We start from the raw sequence: 21671 nt of genomic DNA, 5'->3' as shown, positions 1-21671 counted from the left end.
TAATATAAAATATAATTAATTATAATATATATATATTATAATATATAAGACAAGATCAATTTCTACTTTGTAGAAAGTTGAAAGTATTTAATATGTAGGTTGTCTTCTATTATTGAAATTTTACGTGAGAAAATAAGATGAAGATATTGAAATATAGAATATTATTGTGTAAGACTTGTTATCGGTGTTAGTTTTTGGGAAACCAGATTCTAAGAATTGTGTGGAATAATCCACCGTTAAGTACACGTGCACTTGCTTGATGTATATCTCGACCGAAGTTATAAAACTTTGGTCGATTTCTATTTCTGAACTCACAAAAGATTTCTTTATTAGTATAATGCAAAAATAATAAAGTTTTTCTTTTTAGGAAGTATTTTCCTTTTTATATTATCGATATTATCGAATATTTTAACTAGAAAATTATAAGTAAAAATATTATTTTATATTATAACAACATTCGTTAATTGAAAAATAATTATATATGTATGTGTACATTAACTTGAACGATCTTTTAAATTAATTATTTTAAATACAATGACTCATATAATAAAATTATATTCTATATTTTTTATTTGTTTATCTGTACATAAATAATCGCCTTCGCAGTTGTAATATTAATTAAAGAACATTTTATATATATATATATATAAGTATATATATATCTACCTTTGTTCGGTATGTATAAGTATAAAAATGCGTGTATATATGCATACTAAAATTTGTTCATAATGATAGGAAGCATAAAAACATTCGTATTACGCGCGCATTAACGTCACGTACCGGGCGATTTGTAAGGACTTTTATGATTGGTTGAATGAGCCGGCACATCAGCGACGTAGCTAGGAAGGGTAAAAAGCAGGGGGCGTGCTGGACCGATTGCGAAATAAAAGCAAACGAATAATAAATTGAGAAATAGAGAACAAGAAACGGAGATACATTATTTAGAATAATAATACGATAAATATAGAAGATGAATAAGAATTTTAGAATGTTTACAATTCGTTGATGTGAAAATGTCAACTTTGGTCGTTCTTATTATAGATTTATCTCTCTCTCTCTCTCTTGCTCTCTCGTTCGCTTACGCACAGTTTTCTCCCACTCATCTTTCCAGTTTTATCCCTACCATTGGGTACTTGACGTATTCTCATTCTCCGGCTGTCACTTTGACGTTTTCTAGTGCAAGGAAAGAGCGCGTGTAAAGGCTATATAACATATATAAATCCGGTGTATGCCATTTCATTCTACCAAAACTGTTTCTCGTTCCGAGTCGGTGAGCTTTGAGATACACGCACGTTCGAATACGTGTTTGTAATAAAAGGTTAGGAATTCGGATAGTTAACCGGAAAAGAACGGTTATTGAAGAAAGAGAGATAGAGAGAAACAGGCAGATATAGACAGACAAATAAAGAGAGAGAGAGAAAATAGATATACAAGAGAAAGCTGTCGAAGAAGAAACCTCAATTAACATAAACATTCTAATAAAAGAAAAAGAAAGATAGATAGACATATACACACGCACACACACACATATATATATATATATATATATAGATATAGATATATCAGATTGAAGGAAAGTCGTTCGCCGCCGCACGTGCGTCTTCTTTGGAAGAAAAGATAGAAAAGGACAACGGTCGTCGAGCAGCGCTGTCGGCGTGTATCGTCGGCGCGACGTCGGTGAGAAGGAGTGCGAAGGAATCGAGGATACGCATTCGTGACTTTCTTCTCGTTCCGAAAACATCGCGTGGATAAATTTTTCAAAAAAGGAGGATAAATATACGACGTAAAGTGACGCAATAAATATATCGGATAAAAGGAGTGTGAGCCCATTAAAATCGACTCATCGTAGGCGCGACGCAGGACGAGCCTGCTTATATCCTTGCAAAGGTAAAAGGTACTGGAATATTAAAGAAGAGAAAGAAAGAAGAGAAGAGGAGAAAGAAGAAGAAGAAGAAGAAGAAGAAGAAGAAGAAGAAGAAGAAGAAGAAGAAGAAGAAGAAGTAGAGGAAGATGTCGACGACGTTCCAGGAGAGTAAAATAACAACGGGTCCTCTTATGGAGGAGCCTAAGAAGAATGATTCCGATTCTTCTAAAAGCGAAGAAATGATTTCGACGATTAAACGAGAACACGATTCGACCGATGATTTCGAACGGGTCGAACCAGAGAATTTGTTGTTCGTTGGAGGAGGAGGAGGAGAAGGAGGAGGAGGAGACCTCCTTGGTAAAAAGGAAGAAGGAGGCTCATTTGAAAAAGAGCAGAAGGGAGAGGTTAAGGCGGAAGTGGAGGTGGAGATAGAGGTGGAGAAGAAGAAGGAAGAGAAGGAGGTGCTGTCGAAGAAGGAGGAGAAGGAGGAGGAAAAAGGTGAGAAAAAGGAAGGGGAGAAATCGGTAGAAAAAGAAAAATCAGAATCGTCGTCGTTGCCGGCGACAGTATCATCTACGACGGAACCGCCACGTGTCCAGGATCATCATCCAGGAGAATCGACGGATTTAAAGGTTCATACGGATCATCAGTTACCAAATATTACCAAACGTAGTTCCTTCCTAAACGAGGATCAGGAAGGTGAGGAGGAAGAGGAGGAAAAGGCCTTACCCGCCACCCCGCCACCTTCCGCTGATATCGAGAAATACAACTCCATGGCGGATCCGTTTCAACGGCCGGCAGGTAGGACAACTTCCGCGGAAGGGTTCAACCCCAGGGCGGCGACAGTCGCTTTCGTGGAAACCGAACGAGCCGCTGCATCATCGGCACCATCACCTCAGACCTTATCAACGAACAGTGCTGAGAACACCGTACTCCTTGATTTCTCCGAGAATACGAACGACTTAATAACAACCTCTACAATCTCAGATCAAACAAAAATGAATTTTGATCAGAGTTTAAATCCTACATTGAAAGATACGAATGAAAAAGAAGCCGTATCATCTTCCAACCTACTCGATCTTGATTCCTTCCAATCGACGACGACGACGACGACGACGACGACCATTACTCCACCTGTCCCTCCTACGAAAGTCAATACGGATAATACCGATCTTCTTTCTACCAGTAATCACGAAATTTTCGAGCACGTCGACGACGACAATATTACGAAGAACGATAAAAAAACTCTTGATGATCGTTGTAACGTTAACGAATCGGTCGACGTTTTACCGACGATCACGAAGAAAGATCAAAACGACGTTAACGTTAACGACATTATCAAAGAAACGATCGCGACCGAATCAACGATTAAGAGGAAGGATCAGAACGACGATAAAATAATTAATTCCGATAAAAATGCCGAATCTAAATCTACTTCGATTGCTACTAAAACATCAACGAACGTGGTGCAAGACATTGGGCATAAGGATGGAAGGTATTTTGATAAATCCAGAGATAAGATCCAAGAAATTGAAATCGCACCAAAGGAAATCTTCAGGGATATGGGACTCGGTAAGTTATATACGCATATACGCATATACGCGTATCTTATCGTTTAATCGTTTTAATACTCTAACTATTGATTGCATCATCATTGAAAATGATTTCGTGACACAGGTGCCGTACATATGTACATACATATTTACTATCTATAAACATTTGTCATGAACGAAGAATCTTTTTCAAGGATATTTTAACATTCACGTAAAATAAAATTAAAAAAAAAAAAAAAAAAAAAAAAAAAAAAAAGTAAGATGATAACATTTAAGTAATGCGAATATTTATCATTCTTTTTATTTTTCTTTCTCTCCTCTCTCTCTCTCTCTCTCTCTCTCTCTCTCTCTCTCTCTCTCTCTCTCTCTCTCTCTCTCTCTGTTTAATTTTTATAAATATAATTGTACTTTATTGATAACATGATGCTTATACTGATAAGCTTAGATAAATGATATTATTCTATAAACTAAAATTCTCTTGGATTAAATTCGAGATCGAATTGCGAAATATTTTGTCATGGATGATGAGTCACTTTTCTAGAGGTTAAAATAAACTTAAAGGTTGATTCATAAGCGAATGAAGTGCGCCGAAGCGTGTACACACATTCGTGTATGTAAGTAGTTACTGACCGGCTCGGCTGACAACGAGAAGTGTCAGATAAAGGAAGAGGAGAAGGAGGAGGAAGGAGAAAAAGGCAACGTGCATTTTTTCTTTAACGTTCCTTCTAACGAAAGGATTGATATGGGGGAGGGTAAAGTAAGGTAGAATTGCGTGACAAATATCTAAAAATAAAAATGATTGGTTGTCGTTGTGTAAAGGGAAGAAACAAAAAAAAATTAAAATGATACATTTACAAAATTCATTAAAACATTTTTATTGTAAGCAATAGCATCGATTTCAAAAGTTCATCTTTTTGGGAAATCGTTTATTAAAAGTTTTACTTATAATAATGAGGTGAATGCCAAATTTTTTTTGTTATTTTCCATAGCGCATATATATATATGGTTAATGTGCGCAGTTCTTCCCTCGATAGTCTGATGATATGAATAATTATTACCGTTACGTATATACATGCTAATCGCTCCATATGCTCATTGACCGCTATTCGTATAAGCTTGCTCTCTTTATAATTTAATTATATTCTTGCGATTAGACTTTGAGGATGAAAAGATTGGAAAAAGAATTAACAACAAGTAAATAATATCTCTATATTTTTTCTTTCTCTGATTTTTTTTTTAATAGGGAAAGTACAGAGTGTGTAAAAAGTTTTTTTTTTTAATGATTTTAAAAATCAATTACTTTCTGTCGAGACTTTTACGTCTTTTATTATTATTATTATTATTATTATTTTTTTTTTTTTTCAACTTATAAAAACGTCCCTAAGTGCGTAAAAGTTTACCTAAAATGATACTTCGAAAAAGAGCGATTGATTTTTAAAATATACGTACGATCACTTTTGACCGATCCTCTAAAAAGAATATATTTATATTCGATTAAAATAAAATGATTTGTAAGAGATATAGAAACGAGATCGTTTTCCATGTGTGGTCAAAACACTTTAGATAATTATCTATTTACATTTTTCCCATCTCTTATCTATTCTTTGGTGTAATAATAATTATCGAAGAAATAAGATGAGAGAGTACGTAATGATAGCCTTTGGTGTAACTTAAAACCGTCTTAGTAAGTATTGATTACTACAGTTTATTGATCCGAACTCTCTGCAGTACTCAATAGGAGTATGTGACACACCTTTGTGCCAATGTTTCGTATTATACTCGGACATAATGACGTAATACTATCAATAAAAAGTAATCCACGGGAGGTATAAAATTAAATCTGTCAAGTCTATAATCATTATCAATATGACATCGTCGTATCACAGACAAAAAGAACATAATAGAAAAGTTCAAACGATGATAATTGTGCAAGCTATTGAAAGATCAGAAATTCTTTTTCGCCTTGGAATTTTTTTTACACCTTTCTTTTTTTTTTTTTTTTTTATCATCAACATAGGTATCTCTCTTTCTATATCTTTTTGTCAAGTACGATTTTCATAACTAACATATTTCTATTGTCCAATTATTTATATATATATATATATATGAGTGGAAAACAGATCGCTGGTATTAAGTTTCTCCGAGAGGAATAGATCTCCAAGTATTTTTATTATAATGTAATATTTATAATATATGCCTATATATCGTATTGTTTACAATATAAATTTAATAACAAAGTCGGTTTCATATTACGGTAGTTGATATCGACATTGTAAGTTCCGGTCGATATCATCGATATTCTTTTGTATCAACCGTGTAGAGAGTTCGCAATCGATATAGTAGGTTTCTATATACCGGGGGGGGTAACAAGTGAGATAGAGAGGAAGGGAGGGAAGAAATCTTTTTCATTGTAACTTGAAGCAAATGCGTAATTTAAACAGAATTGCGTGTTAGATTCTTGCCAAAGAATTTCAAGGATTATTCTTGGCTCTCTAGTCGATTAATGTCAGACATTTAATGTCGGTCAACGTTGGCAGAGGTCTCGGCCAACATTGATCCTCCTAATTTTCATTATTTTTCGGGCTTAGTCATCATTTGGTCTGGAAGCTGGACAAATGATGACCTCGAGAGGGAATTTCTTGATTATTTCAGATTTCCAATTTGCATTATACGATCGGATTTCAAATATTGGCAGCGTTTGAAATAATCGTGGCAGTGAAAATTCTTGAAGACCTTCGTGATATAATAATATCCAAGGAATTATAATTTTTTTTCTTTTTATCAAAAGTTTAACCTAGAAATTTTTTGTATACTCGCAGTTTCTCTTTTACTCGTTGTTGGATAAAAAAGGTCAATTGTTTTTTAGAAAATAACAAGTAAGCTCACATTATATTAATCTAGCGCACTTGTTTCGTATTGCATATATTCCTTGCAAATTCACACACAAAAGGTTAGGCTACAATAGGAGGGTTTGTCTTCGGTCGCGTGGGCGCCTACGTGTCTGCAAATTGTCATTCTAGTCCCTCCGCCAGCAAAGTACTTTCCGACCCTTCCTTCTTCCCTGCTCACTCATTTATTCATAAAGCTCCCTCCGCTTTTAAAATTAACGCATGCGTTCTAGACAACATTTTTCCAATCGATGTGTACGATCGAATAAATAGTACATGTTCGAATTAATACATTTATTATAGTTCTGCATGTTATAACCTATAATAATGTTCTTTTACAAAGAGACATCCATAAAATCATTTTGTTAAAGATTATACCGATATAAAAGATATAGGTCGATAAAGAAATCGATTCAAAAACACCCGCTAAGAAAGTAGATCCTAAATAGTTTGGAATATCGCCACGGGAGGCAATCGAAGCGCTGTCGGGGAAGGTAATATATCGATGCGCAGTGAGTGAAACAAGTAAAGGTGGAAAGGAACGAAGCAAAAGTATAATAAGAGAAGGGTGACGAGGAGATGGCGGTGGTAACATGGAACGGGAGAGGAGAAGGAGGCGGAGGGGGGAGAAGCGGGGCAGAGCAGGGAGGAGGATAGGATAGGATAGGATAGGATAGGATAGGATAGGATAGGATAGGATAGGATAGGATAGGATAGGATAGGATAGGATAGGATAGGATAGGATAGGATAGGATAGGATAGGATAGGATAGGATAGGATAGGATAGGATAGGATAGGATAGGATAGGATAGGATAGGATAGGATAGGATAGGATAGGATAGGATAGGATAGGATAGGATAGGATAGGATAGGATAGGATAGGATGAAGAGAAACAGAGCAAGTGAGTGAAAAGAGGAGAGAAGAGAAGAGAAGAGAAGAGAAGAGAAGAGTAGGGAGTTCCGCAGGAAGAGAAGGGGGATGGATGTAGGGAGGGGTCGGAGCTAAGCGCGGGTCGATAACAGCCTTCAGTTCTCGAACGACGCGCGCGACTCGGAAGTTTCCTTTTCGACGTATCAAATCCGTGAACGAAATAAATTCGAAGCATTTAAAAAGGCTTGTGAAAGGGATAACGCGGAGAGGGGAGAAAAAGAGAGGAGAAAGAAAGAAAAAAAAAGAAAAGAAGGAAGCAAGGAAGAAAGAGAGAAAGAGAGAAATTCGGTGTGTCACAGGGTCGTATCTTTCGTAAGAAAGATACAATAAAAAAAGCAAAAAGAAACAGAAAAAGAGTCGACGAGAGCGACGGCGCAAGTACTACGGACTACTGGTGCGTCTCTCGTTTTTTTTTTCTGCGCCTCAACGTTGAGAAATTGCGTATCAGGTACGCCCAGTCTGTCGACTGTGCCGACCGATTCGGCAAGGGCGCTTCTTGAGGAAAAGAGAGAGAAAGGTATCAGCGCCGCGAGAGAGAGCTGACGAACGAACAAACGAACCGAATTGTTTCGCAGTGCGGAGCGACACTTGCGTCCTCTCTCACTCTTTTCAATATATATACAAATCTATATGTATATATAATATTTGACTATCTCTTTCTTTCTCTCCTTCTCAAAAGATTGTTCCATTTCGTTTATTCTCTTGTCGTCGTCGTCGTGTCGTGTCGTGTCGTGTCGTCGTTTATCTTCGACGTTCTTAACAAATTTAAAGGTTAAGGGACACACAGAAAAGTAACATTGTCATTTTTTTTTGTAGTCGTACGGTGTTTTGAACAACGACAATTACATTACTATTACTACTACTACCACCACCACCACCATTACCACCACCACCACCTCCTCCACCACTGCCACCATCAGCAGGACTCTTCGACGCGCAAGTAGTCGTCGAGTATACTTCGAGGAGTGTTAATAGTCGTCTTTTTTTACTTTTTGTGTGTGCGCGAGCGCTCTCTCTCTCTCTCGCTTTCTCTCTTTGTTTCTCTTTGTCTCTCTCTCTCTCTCTCTCTTTTCCTCTCTCCGCAACAAAAGTAAGAGACGTAAAATGGATTCGGAGACTGTAGCACCGGCGTGCCCAATGCCGGAGAAAGAAAATTCCGCGCGGAAGAGCAACAACGATAGCAACGCAGTTATGACCAACGTCAATGCTGCTGGCGATCCTTGTTTCTGGAATATTCTTAATCCTAGTAAGATTTTCCTGTAGTATCACTTGCATTTTAACTATATACACATACACATAAACACATATATACACATTTTTTTTTCTTTTTTCTTTTCATTCATTATTATAGACTTTATGGTATATACTTTTTAGTTATTCATCGTTATCGGTCATTGTTGTTCTCATTGTCATCTTTTTTGTTTCTTCCTTTACGATTATTCGGGACAAAGTGCAGCGTGACGTCTAACGGAAAATTTATCGGGCTATATAAGATAATTTTCTAATACAATCCTTTATCTTTGTCTTAAAATTTTCTCTCTCTCTCTCTCTCTCTTTTCTTTTTTCTTTTTTTTTTTTAACCTCTTTATCTATCAGCCGTCCTCGTGGATATAAAAAAAAGACCCATCTACGCCATTTTTAAAGAACCTTCGCGCTTTACCACGATGGAGACGAGAGAAAAGGGTCGGTCGATTCAGCTGCTGCGATTCCGGTCGTTCCTGTTCCGCCGCGCGTACTTTGACTCGTCCGTTACACGTACACATAACATATACGAAGATCTAGAAAAAGAAACACACAACGAGGGTCATGGTGTTACTAAAGAGAAAATATCTTCTTAATGTGTTATTTACCATCTTTTTTTTTTCCCTTTCTCTTTCTCCTTTTCTCTCTCTCTCTCTCTCTCCTTTTCTTGCTCTTTTTCTTTTTCTTTTTCTTCTTATGCTTAGTTTTACTTACCATCAATATCTTCTTATCGACCTGACATCTATTCGACTTCGACTCTTTCATATCATGGAAATCAATAATACTTTCTTTTAGAATTTTTTTTTTTTCTTTTTTTTTTTTATGTCACCCAACGGAGATACCGTACGCACACGCACACGAACACACGCACATACTCATTTTATTATTTATATCAATATTTGTGAGATTATTTTCTTTCTTTTTCTTTTCTCTTCTTTTATCTTTTTTTTTTCTTCTTTTTTTTTTTGATTCTCGCGTCATATCTTTTTATTTCAATAAAATTTTCTTAAATAAAAAGCTTACCACGTAGTTCTGTCCTGCGCAGTATAACGCTCTTGACTCTCGTAGTTGAAGTGTCCGGAATCTAAACTGGGTTATCGATCATTATATTAATTCTCGGGTAAAAATTATTCTAGCCGTCTTTATCGATATTCTTTCGATATTTCTCTCACTTTTTTCTTTTCTCTCTCTCTCTCCCTCTCCCTCCCGCCCCTTCCCTCCCCCTCCCTCTCTCCCTCCCATCCTCTTTTTTTTAAATCAATAGTCCAACGTTTTCTTCCACAAGGATTGATAATTTTTTTTTGAATATGTACATATTATGTTTTACATAATACAATCTAGAAATATATATAGAAAGTAAATATAGTAAGTGTTTTGAGGAATTAATTCTCAATTTAGAGATTTCCTAGCCGTTTTCAAAATGGCGTCAGGTAGCGAAGTTCAAGGATCGTGATTCTATATTCTATATTTATTGTAGGTAATCGTCATACGAATATATCCTTAGCAAATATCATCTTTATCTCTCTCTCTCTCTCTCTCTCTCTCTCTCTCTCTCTCTCTCTCTCTTTCTCTCTCTCTCTCTCTCTCTCTCTCTCTTTCTCTCTCTCTCTCTCTCTCTCTCTCTCTCTCTCTCTCTCTCTCTCTCTCTCTCTCTCTCTCTCTCTCTCTCTCTCTCTCTCTCTCTCTCTCTCTCTCTCTCTCTCTCTCTCTCTCTCTCTCTGTTTCTTTCTGATCATTTTTTTTTACAGTTTTGACCGATATTTATAGTTAAAAAGATAAAATATTTATTTCAATCTTTTTGTTATCGCAGATAAGAAAAATAAATATTTTAATATCGTTTCGAATTTTTACGCGAGATGATCATCAATGTTGCAACGATGCGGAAGATATTATTCTCTATCAATTTATTTTTTCTTTCTATTCTTCGTTATTCCCATAATATGTTAGAGAAGAAGAACGTTACAATAGAACGTTAGATCGTGGAAAAATCGAAAAACAATACTAAATGTTTTACTCTCGAATTAATCTTGTCGTGAATTGAAATTGATTATGTAATACTGTGCGCGATATCTCGGTGACAAAGGCAGAAAATGCACTTGTACTTTGTACGAAGTAGCTCGAATCTTTCTACAATAACCTGGATATATAAACATGTGTGTATGCGCCTGCGTGCATGCGTGAGTCTGCGCGTTTTCAGTGTGCGTGTGTGTGTTGTTATGTCACGATATCGTTAAGCTGTATTAAGTAGTTTTATCGATATCTTCTTTAAAAATGACTCATTGAAAATATTCCTGTTCCTTTCTTACCTGTTTTCTTTTTCTTTTCCTTCTTCATTTTTTTATTTTTTTTCAAAAAAATTTTTTTTTATGGAAATCCTAATTTAAACAACAGGAACAGATAAAGTATCTTATACTATTTTTACGCTCAAGATAAAGTAAGCTTCATTATTTAATTTCTTTGTAAACTTTTGCAAGAGAAACATTTTAAACGGTTTCCAATTTTCTGAACCACTATCTAAATTTAACTTGTCAGTCAACGTGCAATTTCGAGGAATGTAATATTATATGGGAAGGAAAATCGCATTGTCTGTCCTTTTGTCTGAACAATGCAGAAATTGAGAATTTAGAAACGACGATTGAAAGAAAATGTTAAAATTTCAATGCATTTCGAAATTCAGTTCATAATGCATTTTGTTTTATTACAATTTATGTTTTCAACGAAAATCGAGAAACATACGAATACATTTATGTAATATATACGATAATCTTTAAGCAATAATTATTATATCTAATAATTATGATAGAATTAAAGTTTCTAAGTGATATTAAAAAATCAATTACTCTTTGTCGAGGCTTTTTATAGGCCAATTTCTTTTTTTTTTTTCCCTCGATTGTAAAACTACAAGCCTATGAACTTTTGATCAACTCTGTATATATGATATATATGTAAATGTATTGGGTGTTATGTGTATATATATAATATGATATCTATGCCGTAATTATTATATTTTTTAAATTATCGCCATTTGATACAATTCGAAATTTAATAGGAGAACAGAAAGAGAACAAAAAAAAAAGAGAGAGAGTAATAAAAAAGAAAGAAAAAAATAAAGAATACATGTTTACGTTTGGTGACTTGACAAAAGTGTATATATATATATATTTTTTTTTTATTTGCTACTACACAAGTCTTACGTCAACGTCTCGTAGTTGAAAGATAAGGTTATGTAGTCTATTTCTCCTTTTTTTTTTTTTTTTCTGAAAGAACGACCTTCGAAATATAGAACCCTATTTACACGTAACGATAAATTCGTTTTTTAAGCATTACAAGTATCGCTTTTAAGATGTACATATGTATCATTATCATTCAAGAGAGAAAAGTGCACTGTAACGAACATCTGTCTTCTTTATGTATCTATGATCTACGTGATTATAAACTTTCACGCACAGTTTAGTTCACGTACAAGATAAGTTTGAAACTTGTCAAATATCCTCGATTATGTATTAGTTTCGAAAAAGAACATATAATATATGGGGGTTTTTTTTTTTTTTTTTTTTTTTTCAGGAAAGCGTTTTTTTTGACAGGACAGCGCATATGAAGCGTTTTTGGTACTACGTACAAGCTGACATTTTAATACATAAAATTAATCAATTATATCAGTAGAATAATGTTAATAATATTATTCGGAAAAAAACAAAATACAGACGCAACATCATTTGGATATCTTTATTTTATTGTTATTATTACTATTTTTAATCGAACCGATATATTTTTGTTTCATTAGATGGTTAATTCTCATCGACTGGGGACACATTCCGCAATGTAGAAATTTTATTCTACATGATATTAATATAAAACCCGTGTGTAAAAAGGATCGATAATAGCATGATATGTATATATAAATATTTTTTCTTTTTTTTTTTCAATAATGGAACGAGATGCGCTAATGCTTTTTTTCCCTTAAAAGAATGCACAAGCTTTTATTAAACAAATATATCTCGCGAAGGGATATTATTGCGGACACTGCACTTTGGTCTCCGATTATTCGTGGATATAATCGAAAATTGAAAGTTTAAAATAAAAACATTAATTAATCAATCAATTTAATTAATAAAAAAAAAAAAAGAAAGATACACATATTCACATATGTGTATTATATTTTAAATAATTGAAATTTGTTGTAGTTCGTGTAACAAATGAAATATTATTCATGTGCATTTTCATTGATTCGATTATATCAGTGAACGAATACATCGGAATAACATCATAAAATAAATTATATCTAATTTCCTTTTCGCATAATCTTTTATCGAATTACCGAGTAAATCGAGATTTAAATAATAATCATTATTCGAACGATACTCGTAATAAATTGAAGAAGCGTGCACGCACAATGAACAATGCACTGAATTCTAAGTAATTAACAGTTCTCTAATGAATGACTATTATTATGATTAATAGCATTATGCGTATATAAAAGAATGAATCAAAAGTCTCTAGATAGGACAAAAGTTATTGGATGATTTTAAAAATCAATGATACTTTTTTGAGACTATTTGGGCTAATTGTTTTTTCCTTTTTTCTTTTTCTTTTTATAAATTGTAAAATTATAAACTTAGCTTGTAAAATTAAAATCCTAAAGGCAAGCCTTAATAATCTCGAAAAAAAAAATTAATTGATTTTCGAAATCAAGACGCAACTTTTGACCGGTCTAAGAACTTTTGGACCACTCTTATATAAACTTGCATATTTTATCACTAAATAATATTTCATCGCATTTTCATGGATCTTCTCATACTGATCAGTCACACAACAACAACATCATCAACAACTATAACAACAAAATAAAAAGAAAAAAGAAAAAAAATGACCCACATCACATCGAATAACATTTGAATTCTAAATGGTGTTGGAAAATATGATGTTAACATATTTCTAATTGTCTTTTTTACAGACGCATGGTTTAACCCCGAAAGACTGAATCCGAAAGGTAAGAAAGCAAGAATGCGCGAAGGTATTTGAACCTGCATATATATATATGTATGTATGTATGTATGTATGTATGTATGTATGTATGTATGTATGTATATATTTATGTATTTATTGAAAAGTAGATTAGAGATATATGTAAATGTATATATGTTCCTATTTATATATATATATGTTTTTATATTCTATCAAAGTGTCCTCTGCGATATTTCATTTATAATTTTTACGACATTTGGATGGACCATGGCATTCGATCTGGTTTTTTTATTTTTTTTTTTAATAGGAAGAAAAAACCATGATAAGGGAGAATAAGAGAGAAAGATACAAAAGTTGACGTTAGATAGTAACAAACTATTTTTAGATCTGTCAAGTTAACAGATAATCGACGGAAAAAAAGAAAAAAAGAAAAAAAAACAAAATTCTCGATTATTTTTAGTTGATTTAATTTGACCTCTATACAGCTTTCCTAAATACTTTCCAATAATTATGATATTGATAATTTTACGAGAGAAAAAAAATAATCTATCGTGTTTCGATTATTTGTAATAATTATACAGGTGGTGAGACAAGTGTTTTAAAAAATGTGATCTACAAAATTTTCGAGTACTCCTTTATTGAGACCTCCTTAGGTTAAATTTTGTTTTTATCGAATTGTTAAACTACAAAATTCCTAGGGACTTTTACCCTATTCTATAATATTAATATTTTATAATTCAATATTTTCATTATATATGAAAAGAAAATTATATAATTTATCAATATAACAAATATGCTTAAAAAAAATCGTTAACTTTCCGGTACGAAAAAAACAAAAAATTAATAAGCAAAAAAAACTGACAAATAAAAATAAAACTGAAAAAAATACATATGACATATATATATGATATATATATATATATATATATATATATATATATATATATATATGTATATGTATGTATGCATGCATACATCTATACGTGTATCTATAAAGACGCATATATGCGCCCTCTTACGTCGTTCGCTCGATCTCTCGGATAAAACTAAATATAACGTGTGGCCAGGTTCGTTGGCTCTAAGCCAGATTTTCGAAGGCTTGTCTCTCTCTCTTTCGGGGAGATTTTCGAGTCGGCTGGTTTCCTTGGCCCGGTGTCGTCAAGCCGAGTGCGTCTTCGCGTAATACCGTTCGCCCACCTAATCCAAGGATCGATACGATTTTATCGCGACCTCGTGCGTGTCTCGATTGTCGTCTCTTTCTCTCTCTCTCTCTCTCTCTCTCTCTGTCTCTATCTCTGTGTATGTGTATATATATATGTCTTTCTCTCTCTTTTTTTCTTTCTCTCCCTTTCTGTCTGTCCGACTGTCTGACTGAGTTGCGCCTTTTAGAACCCTTATTCTCGTCCTTGCTTCTCCTCTTCCTCTTCCTTCTCTTTCTTATTCCTCGTTCAATTTAACAACGTCTCGATCTATTTCCAAATTGTGACCGTAGTTATCTACCTCAACGTTCTTTCGTAATTGGTCAATTTGGTTGAAACAACAAAAAGGAAAAAGAAAAAAGAAAAAAGATTAAAAAAAAAAAAAAAAATAAAAAAAAGAGAGACAAAGTAACAATCATTGAACATTCTTCAAATTTTTCTCTTTAACGGACTTGGATTATTATTTACGCGTGGATTATTTACTTTCTACGAAAATATGGCCATCACGAAGAAAACACGTGAGTAATTCTTATTCAATGAGAGAGAATGTTTAACATGTTTAATTCATTATACTCTTAACATGAATTTTCATTCATATCGTATTTAATATTAAAGCAATGACCGGTACGTCAGAAAAAGATAATTTATAGATTGTAATTATTACGACGGTGTTTATTTTTATATTTTTATATTCGTCGATTGAGAGAGATTGGAATTTGAAATGAATTATTAGCGAAAAATATTGAAGAAACGAAAAGCCTTTTAACTTTTTTGAATTTATTAAAATACACAAAGATTTTAAGGAGTTGGTTCGTTAAAAAAAAAAAAGTGTTTTCGATTTAAAAAGTATCGAACATAATTATATTTAATTAAGAAGAAGACAAAAAAAAATACTAATTAAATGATGTTCATATTGTGTGAAATATAAAATTCGATAATGTTTGATAAATAATATTTCTTTAAAGAACTATTTTTGAAATAATCCTCAAGAATTTTAGAACCTCTTACATAAATATTTTTTTTTTCTTGGAACGTCCCATAAAATAGATTTGTTCACGTGTTAACACACATACGTTTTAATCTTATGTTAGAATCTGGAGGATTTTATATATATATGCATCTATATGTACACGTTCTATATATACGTGTATATGTATGTAGGTCTCTCTCTCTCTCTCTCTCTCTCTCTCTCTCTCTCTCTCTCTCTATTTCTATATATATATAGAAGAAAGAGAAAGAGAGTATACATACTCTCTACATTATTCATGACGTACCGTAACATAGGTTGGTTGCACTCAAGACGATAAAACGTCCACCTTGAATGAATTCATCCCTTAGCCAAATAACAAAAACAACCTAATATTACACACATATATATATATATATATATATATATATATATGTGTGTGTGTAGTATACACGTGTATATATAAGATATATATAAAATATTTTTTACGTTTATATTTTTATATCCATGTCCTTTTTTAAATATTTATTATACTTAAAACATTCACTTTTATGTACAAACGTAAGATAATAAATTTGTTGAATAGAATTCTCTCAAACGAAAAAGATAATCGTTTCAATAACGTATAAAGGAAATCTAAAAAAAGATATCATTAATATTCTACGTTGAGTACAAACCGAATAACGTTCTTTTAATAAGAACTCGATGGTAGTTAATTGTTATGCATCAGGAAGCATTTGAAAATATCGGTACAGTAGCCAATAAAGGAGTAGGAAGATTTTTTTTTTGCAAGTATAGAGAGAGCCAAAAGTTACTAAGTGGTTTCGAAAATCAATTTTTCTCTTTTGTTGAGACTTTTTTTTTAGGCTACTTTTTTTTTCTTTTTTTCTTTTTTTTTTTTTTTTTTTTCTTTTTGTAGATAGTAAAATTCCGCAAGTTTCGTTTGTAAAATTAGAACCTTAATATTGTGTCTAAAAAGCCTTGAGAAAGAGTAATTGGTTTTCAAAATCAGTTAGATAGATACTTTTGACTGGGATTGCATTTTTAACTACAAATTTCAAGCCATTACGGGGTTTTAAAATGTTTTAAGCCTGAAGAAAGGAGTAAAGATAAGAATAATATTTCGTCTACGTGATAATGACATCGTTTCCGATCATTCACCGCACCTCGTTCATCGGTCGATCGTTGACTGCTAAAAATATTTCTTAAGTAGTCTCTACTAACATTTACAAAGACGAGTTCAACAGCTCTCTCTCTCTCTCTTTCTCTCTCTCTTTCTCTCTCTCTCTCTCTCTTTCTCTCTCTCTCTCTCCTCCCTCTCTCATTATATTATGGATTACGTCTGGTTAAAGCAAAACATGTTAGAAGAATGGTTGAAAATGTTTGATATAATTCTGAATAGTCTAGGGATGCATGTAAATCATTTGTATATATGTATCAAAGATTTGGCAAACGTTGAAAGAAAATCTCTGGCTTTTCGCTGGTCCGAGAGCTACAGATTTATTAGGAGTGTGGTAAAACTGAATCATCGCCAAATGAAATTGCGAAATTCTTTATGCCTGCTTCAGGACGAGAGAGAGAGAGAGAGTGTATGTGTGTGTCTAGATTACTCGCCAGCTTATTCCTACGTTCTAATTGTATTTATTATTAGAATTCTACGTATTTGGTGATATTTCTTATAAGAATAATATGAAAAATGTTAGAGAAAAGTTGAAGGATTTGTAGAAATCGATTAGGATTTCGCTTTATGTAAACTTTAAGAGAAGAACATGATAATATATATATACAGAATGACAAAAATATATATTCAATCTCTATAAACATGTTATTAAAAATAACTAGAAAACTTTCCCTCGGTAATATATTATAAAATTGGAAAGTTCTTATTTTTTAAATATACAATGTGTCGCGCTTCATAGTTAACACGGTTACCGTGGAAATCGGTGATGGCGTTGTTATCGTTCGGACCACGCGGCGGCCCGGTGTGATATATTCTCTTCCGTAATCGCGCGTGCGCTCGCATACACAACGCACGTAGCATTTTACGACGTCTTAAAAATTTCTTGTGAGAAAGTATACGGCGCTTCGATAATGACAAGAAAAAACGTATATAAAACTTCGGTGAAAGTTTTGCCGGATGAGAATGAGAATGCCGGTGAGTTTTATTTTGTTTTTTTTTAAATAAATAAATATATATATATATGTATATATATATAAAATGTTTACTCTGTTATATTTATCGCAACAGATGCATCAAATTAACATATGGTCGAAAGAACACGCGACTTAAATTTCAATCATTTTATAAACTATAATATTAAATTATTGATATATACGTATTTAATATAAATCGTTCTGATTTAATATAAAAAAATGTAATAAATTCTATATTAACTTAAAGAAAATTTGAAAATAAAATACGAATCGTTCCTCGTAGCAATTCATCGTTAGGAAACAGTGTTTCATTTAAATAAGTAAAACGACGAAACTGAAAGTTCTATGAAAAATCTCTTAACATTTTTTTTTTTTTTTTTTTTTATTCATTCATTTTATATAGGTTTAAATAATAATTTAATAAATTTTAACTTGGAAATTTATTCTAATCACCAGATTATTTTATTATAATGATCATCTAATTACTGTGAGTAGGAATTAAGAATAGAAAAGGATTGGATAATAGAAGAGAAAAACAAAAGAGAGGAAGAAAAAATGAGGTATAGTAGAAAAAAGAGAATAAAGGGGAAGACTGCTAAGGGTTATTAGACTGTAACAGAATAACAGTTACGACTCATCCTCTTCAACGGGGAAACTGACTGTTCAATGCAACTACTCGTTGAACGTTTTTATGTCGAGGAAAGCATTTCACCGAGATAACGTTTCCGTTTTTTATGTGGTTTATTTTTAGTTTGTATAAGTATTTCTAGTAGAAGAGGATTCACCAAGTCCATTTATTACTTCATGGTAATAACGATAATAATAATAATAATAATAATAATAATAATAATAATAATAATGATATTTGATAACAAAATAAAAAAGCAAATATTTACTTTACACAGGGTCATGTTTTTATTTGCACCAATTTCAATGAACATTTTATAATTTCTATATTTAATTATATTTAATGTTAATTGTATTGACATGAATGAAGAATTGAAAATATTTGATATTATATAAATAAATATTATCGATGTTATTGTTATATGTGAAATGTGTAATAGTACAAAAGTAGCAATGTGATTTGTAAAAATAAATAAAATTGATGTGTATTCTAATTTTATGAGCCTATAGTAATCGTAATGAAATAATAAATGTAATTTCCTTTACTTACAGTGGCCACTCTTATCTACTGGCGCGATCCAAAGAAATCGGGAGCTGTCTTCGGTGCGACCTTAGGGTTGCTTTTGTCGCTGGCCTACTTCAGTCTGATCAGCGTACTTGCTTATTTATCATTACTCATTCTTATCGCCACGGTAGCCTTTCGTATTTACAAAAGTGTACTTCAGGCTATCCAAAAAACTTCAGATGGACATCCATTTAAGTAAGTTTATACTTCGTTCAAAATTTTTAGTTTACGTTTAAAAAAATTTTGTAATAATATTTTTGTCTAATTCTTTTTTTTTCTATTTTCTTTTTTTTTTTTTTGTTATCTTTTTTCTTTTTAGATATGTTCTTGACTTAGATCTTACATTACCCACCGAAAAGGTGCACGAACTCGCGGATATTGCGGTAGCTCATGTAAATGCAACTATCAGCGAATTACGCAGACTCTTCCTAGTAGAGGACATCGTCGATTCGCTCAAATTTGGGGTTTTACTTTGGTGCTTCACTTACATTGGCTCATGGTTCAATGGAATGACTTTAATAATCATTGGTCAGTAGATAAAAATTATAAGTAGTTTGTTGGAGCTATGAAATTGTTACACTTTTACGATATTGTGTTTCAGGTGTCGTCGCACTTTTCACGCTACCAAAAGTGTATGAAACGAATAAAACACAAATCGATGAGAATCTGGCTCTGGTTAAGGGAAAAGTCGATGAGTTTACTGCCAAGTACGTGATTGAAAAAAAATGATCTTTTTTTCTTTCTTTCTTTTTTTTTTTTTTTTTTTTTTTTTTTTTTTTTTTTTTTTTTTTTTTTTTTTTTTAAGAAATATGTAATATAAGAAAGATATATGTATATTTAATTATTTTCATATCATTTTGTGATAGGATAAAAGCAGCCATCCCTCTAGTTAAAAAACCTGAGCCAACGAAAGAGGATTAAAAGAATCGCATACACGATGAGATATTTCAGCAAGAATGTTTGATAAGAACAGTAAGGATCATAATGTAAAGGCATAAGAAATGCAGAAAGTGAAATGAAAGAGAGTAACAGCGCGTGTGGATAGAACAATATGAACGCAAAATGAAGAGAAATTGCAGAAGCTTGATTGGTTGAATGTATGCGCTGCGATTGCTTGAAAAAAAAAAAATGTAGGAAAGCGAAATTGTGAACAAGAATGTCACATATGTTGAATCTTTGTCGGAATGCGTTAAAAAAAGAGAGAGAAACTGCTCTTTTTAAGAAAAGCTAAGAGAAAAAGAAAATCGACCAAAGATTCAACGTTCATGCATTCATTGACATTTTGTTCACAAGTATCTTTATTATGAAAGACAGAAAGGTATATAATGCTTAGCAATTAATCAATCATTCATTAACTATGATACAATGGTGGCATATTTTAACTAGCTGTAATAATGCAATCTCTATGCGAGGATACTTTTTAGAAATCTGTTTCGTCGTAATCTTTAACTAACGTGTTTCATAATTATCGCAAATTTTCGATATCCTTCTTCACTTTACGTCCACTTGTTTTTGGTACTACTTCACATCATTGATGTAAAGCTATTGTAAGCGTTAATATACATGCTTAATGTATATATACATTATATTATGTGATTTAATATCAAGAACAAGGGGTACTGTTGTACAACATATGATAGTTTTAAGTTTTCTTTTAATAAATGAGTTTTTCCTTTTCTTTTATCAAATGATTTTGAAAACAACTATAATGTGTAACAGTTCCCCTTCCGCAGTGTCTTATGTTGTTTGTTAGCGCGTTTAAAAATCGAGAGAAATTATAATGCAAATTATACAGTGTATATTATGTCTAACGACGTTGACAGTTACATAATATTATCATAATTACCATTATTAATTATAATTAAATTTTTAATATATGTATATATAACAGGGTAAACCTATCCAATTCAGTGATATTAAAATTTTCTTAAAGAGATGAAAGTGTATGATTTATAAATATGTGATAACAAAAATTTAATATTTAATTATATAGAAAAATCATGTAATTATTATTTTTAATGGAACGCATTAATTATCAAGAGAGAGAGAAAAAAAAAGAAACGTTTATTAAAAATAAAACTTGTCAATTTTTGTTGTTTGATCGATACAGACATTCTAACTATGATGGCTGTTGCGGAACTAGGTAGGTTTCCCTGATATCTGTCCGCATGTATATGTATAATGTGAAAAATACATTATATATTATATGTGTATAATGAAAAATGACGAACATTTAATTGTAAAATTGTTGCACGATAACAGGAGGCGGAACACGTTAGACAACAAAAAAATAAAAATGTCACTTTATATTATATCATGGTACCTATCTAGGCCAAGACCACATGTTTGTATTAAAAATTGACAGCAAAATGTTGACAATGTGAAATGTAATACGCGTATCGCTTCTTGAAGTTCCCATTATTGCATCTGCATCCATACGATTAATTTATAAATAAAATTACATTGAATAAGATATATAAATTGGATTGTTTCTATTATTTGCCGTGTTTTCGAACATATCCATATCCAATATTTCTTTAAGGAATATAAACAAAAAAAAATCACATTAATTTTGAGTATTCAATGTTTAATTAATATTCGATATAATCGTATAATATTTGATAAAAATAAATTTAGTTTCTTCGATTGTCGAGTCAAGGCGATGAACTTTTGAACGTGGAAGTTCTACGCGTCGTCGTTTGCGCAGACGCAAAAA

General features: G+C 32.3%; 1 protein-coding gene and 1 long non-coding RNA gene across 5 annotated transcripts; one reads left to right on the top strand and one right to left on the bottom strand.

The window, feature by feature from the left end:
- The first annotated feature begins 1141 nt into the window (after positions 1–1141).
- On the top strand, positions 1142–21428 carry Rtnl1 (reticulon). 4 transcript variants are annotated; one of them, XM_085661250.1, is made up of 7 exons: positions 7331–7630; positions 8053–8482; positions 13433–13468; positions 18943–19150; positions 19275–19483; positions 19557–19662; positions 19822–21428. In XM_085661250.1, the coding sequence occupies exons 2-7, from the start codon at positions 8341–8343 to the stop codon at positions 19874–19876; spliced, it is 756 nt and encodes a 251-aa protein (XP_085517376.1). In that variant the 5' UTR covers positions 7331–7630; positions 8053–8340; the 3' UTR covers positions 19877–21428. The 4 variants fall into 4 exon arrangements, with proteins under 4 accessions (XP_035718746.2, XP_035718745.2, XP_085517376.1 ...); XM_035862854.2 differs by having other exon boundaries at positions 7331–7684; XM_035862852.2 differs by lacking the exons at positions 7331–7630; positions 8053–8482 and adding an exon at positions 1143–3436.
- On the bottom strand, positions 8300–9568 carry LOC118440197 (uncharacterized). The gene is made up of 2 exons (XR_004837777.2): positions 9502–9568; positions 8300–9014 (listed from the first exon to the last, which is right to left on the bottom strand). It is a non-coding gene; the product is annotated as an uncharacterized LOC118440197 (long non-coding RNA).
- Positions 21429–21671: the final 243 nt, after the last annotated feature.

The sequence above is a fragment of the Vespa mandarinia genome, chromosome 14 (genome assembly GCF_050613455.1).
Source record: "Vespa mandarinia isolate Hongniang chromosome 14, ASM5061345v1, whole genome shotgun sequence".
Lineage (NCBI taxonomy): Eukaryota > Metazoa > Arthropoda > Insecta > Hymenoptera > Vespidae > Vespa > Vespa mandarinia.
This window is presented reverse-complemented; position numbering and strand designations above follow the sequence as displayed.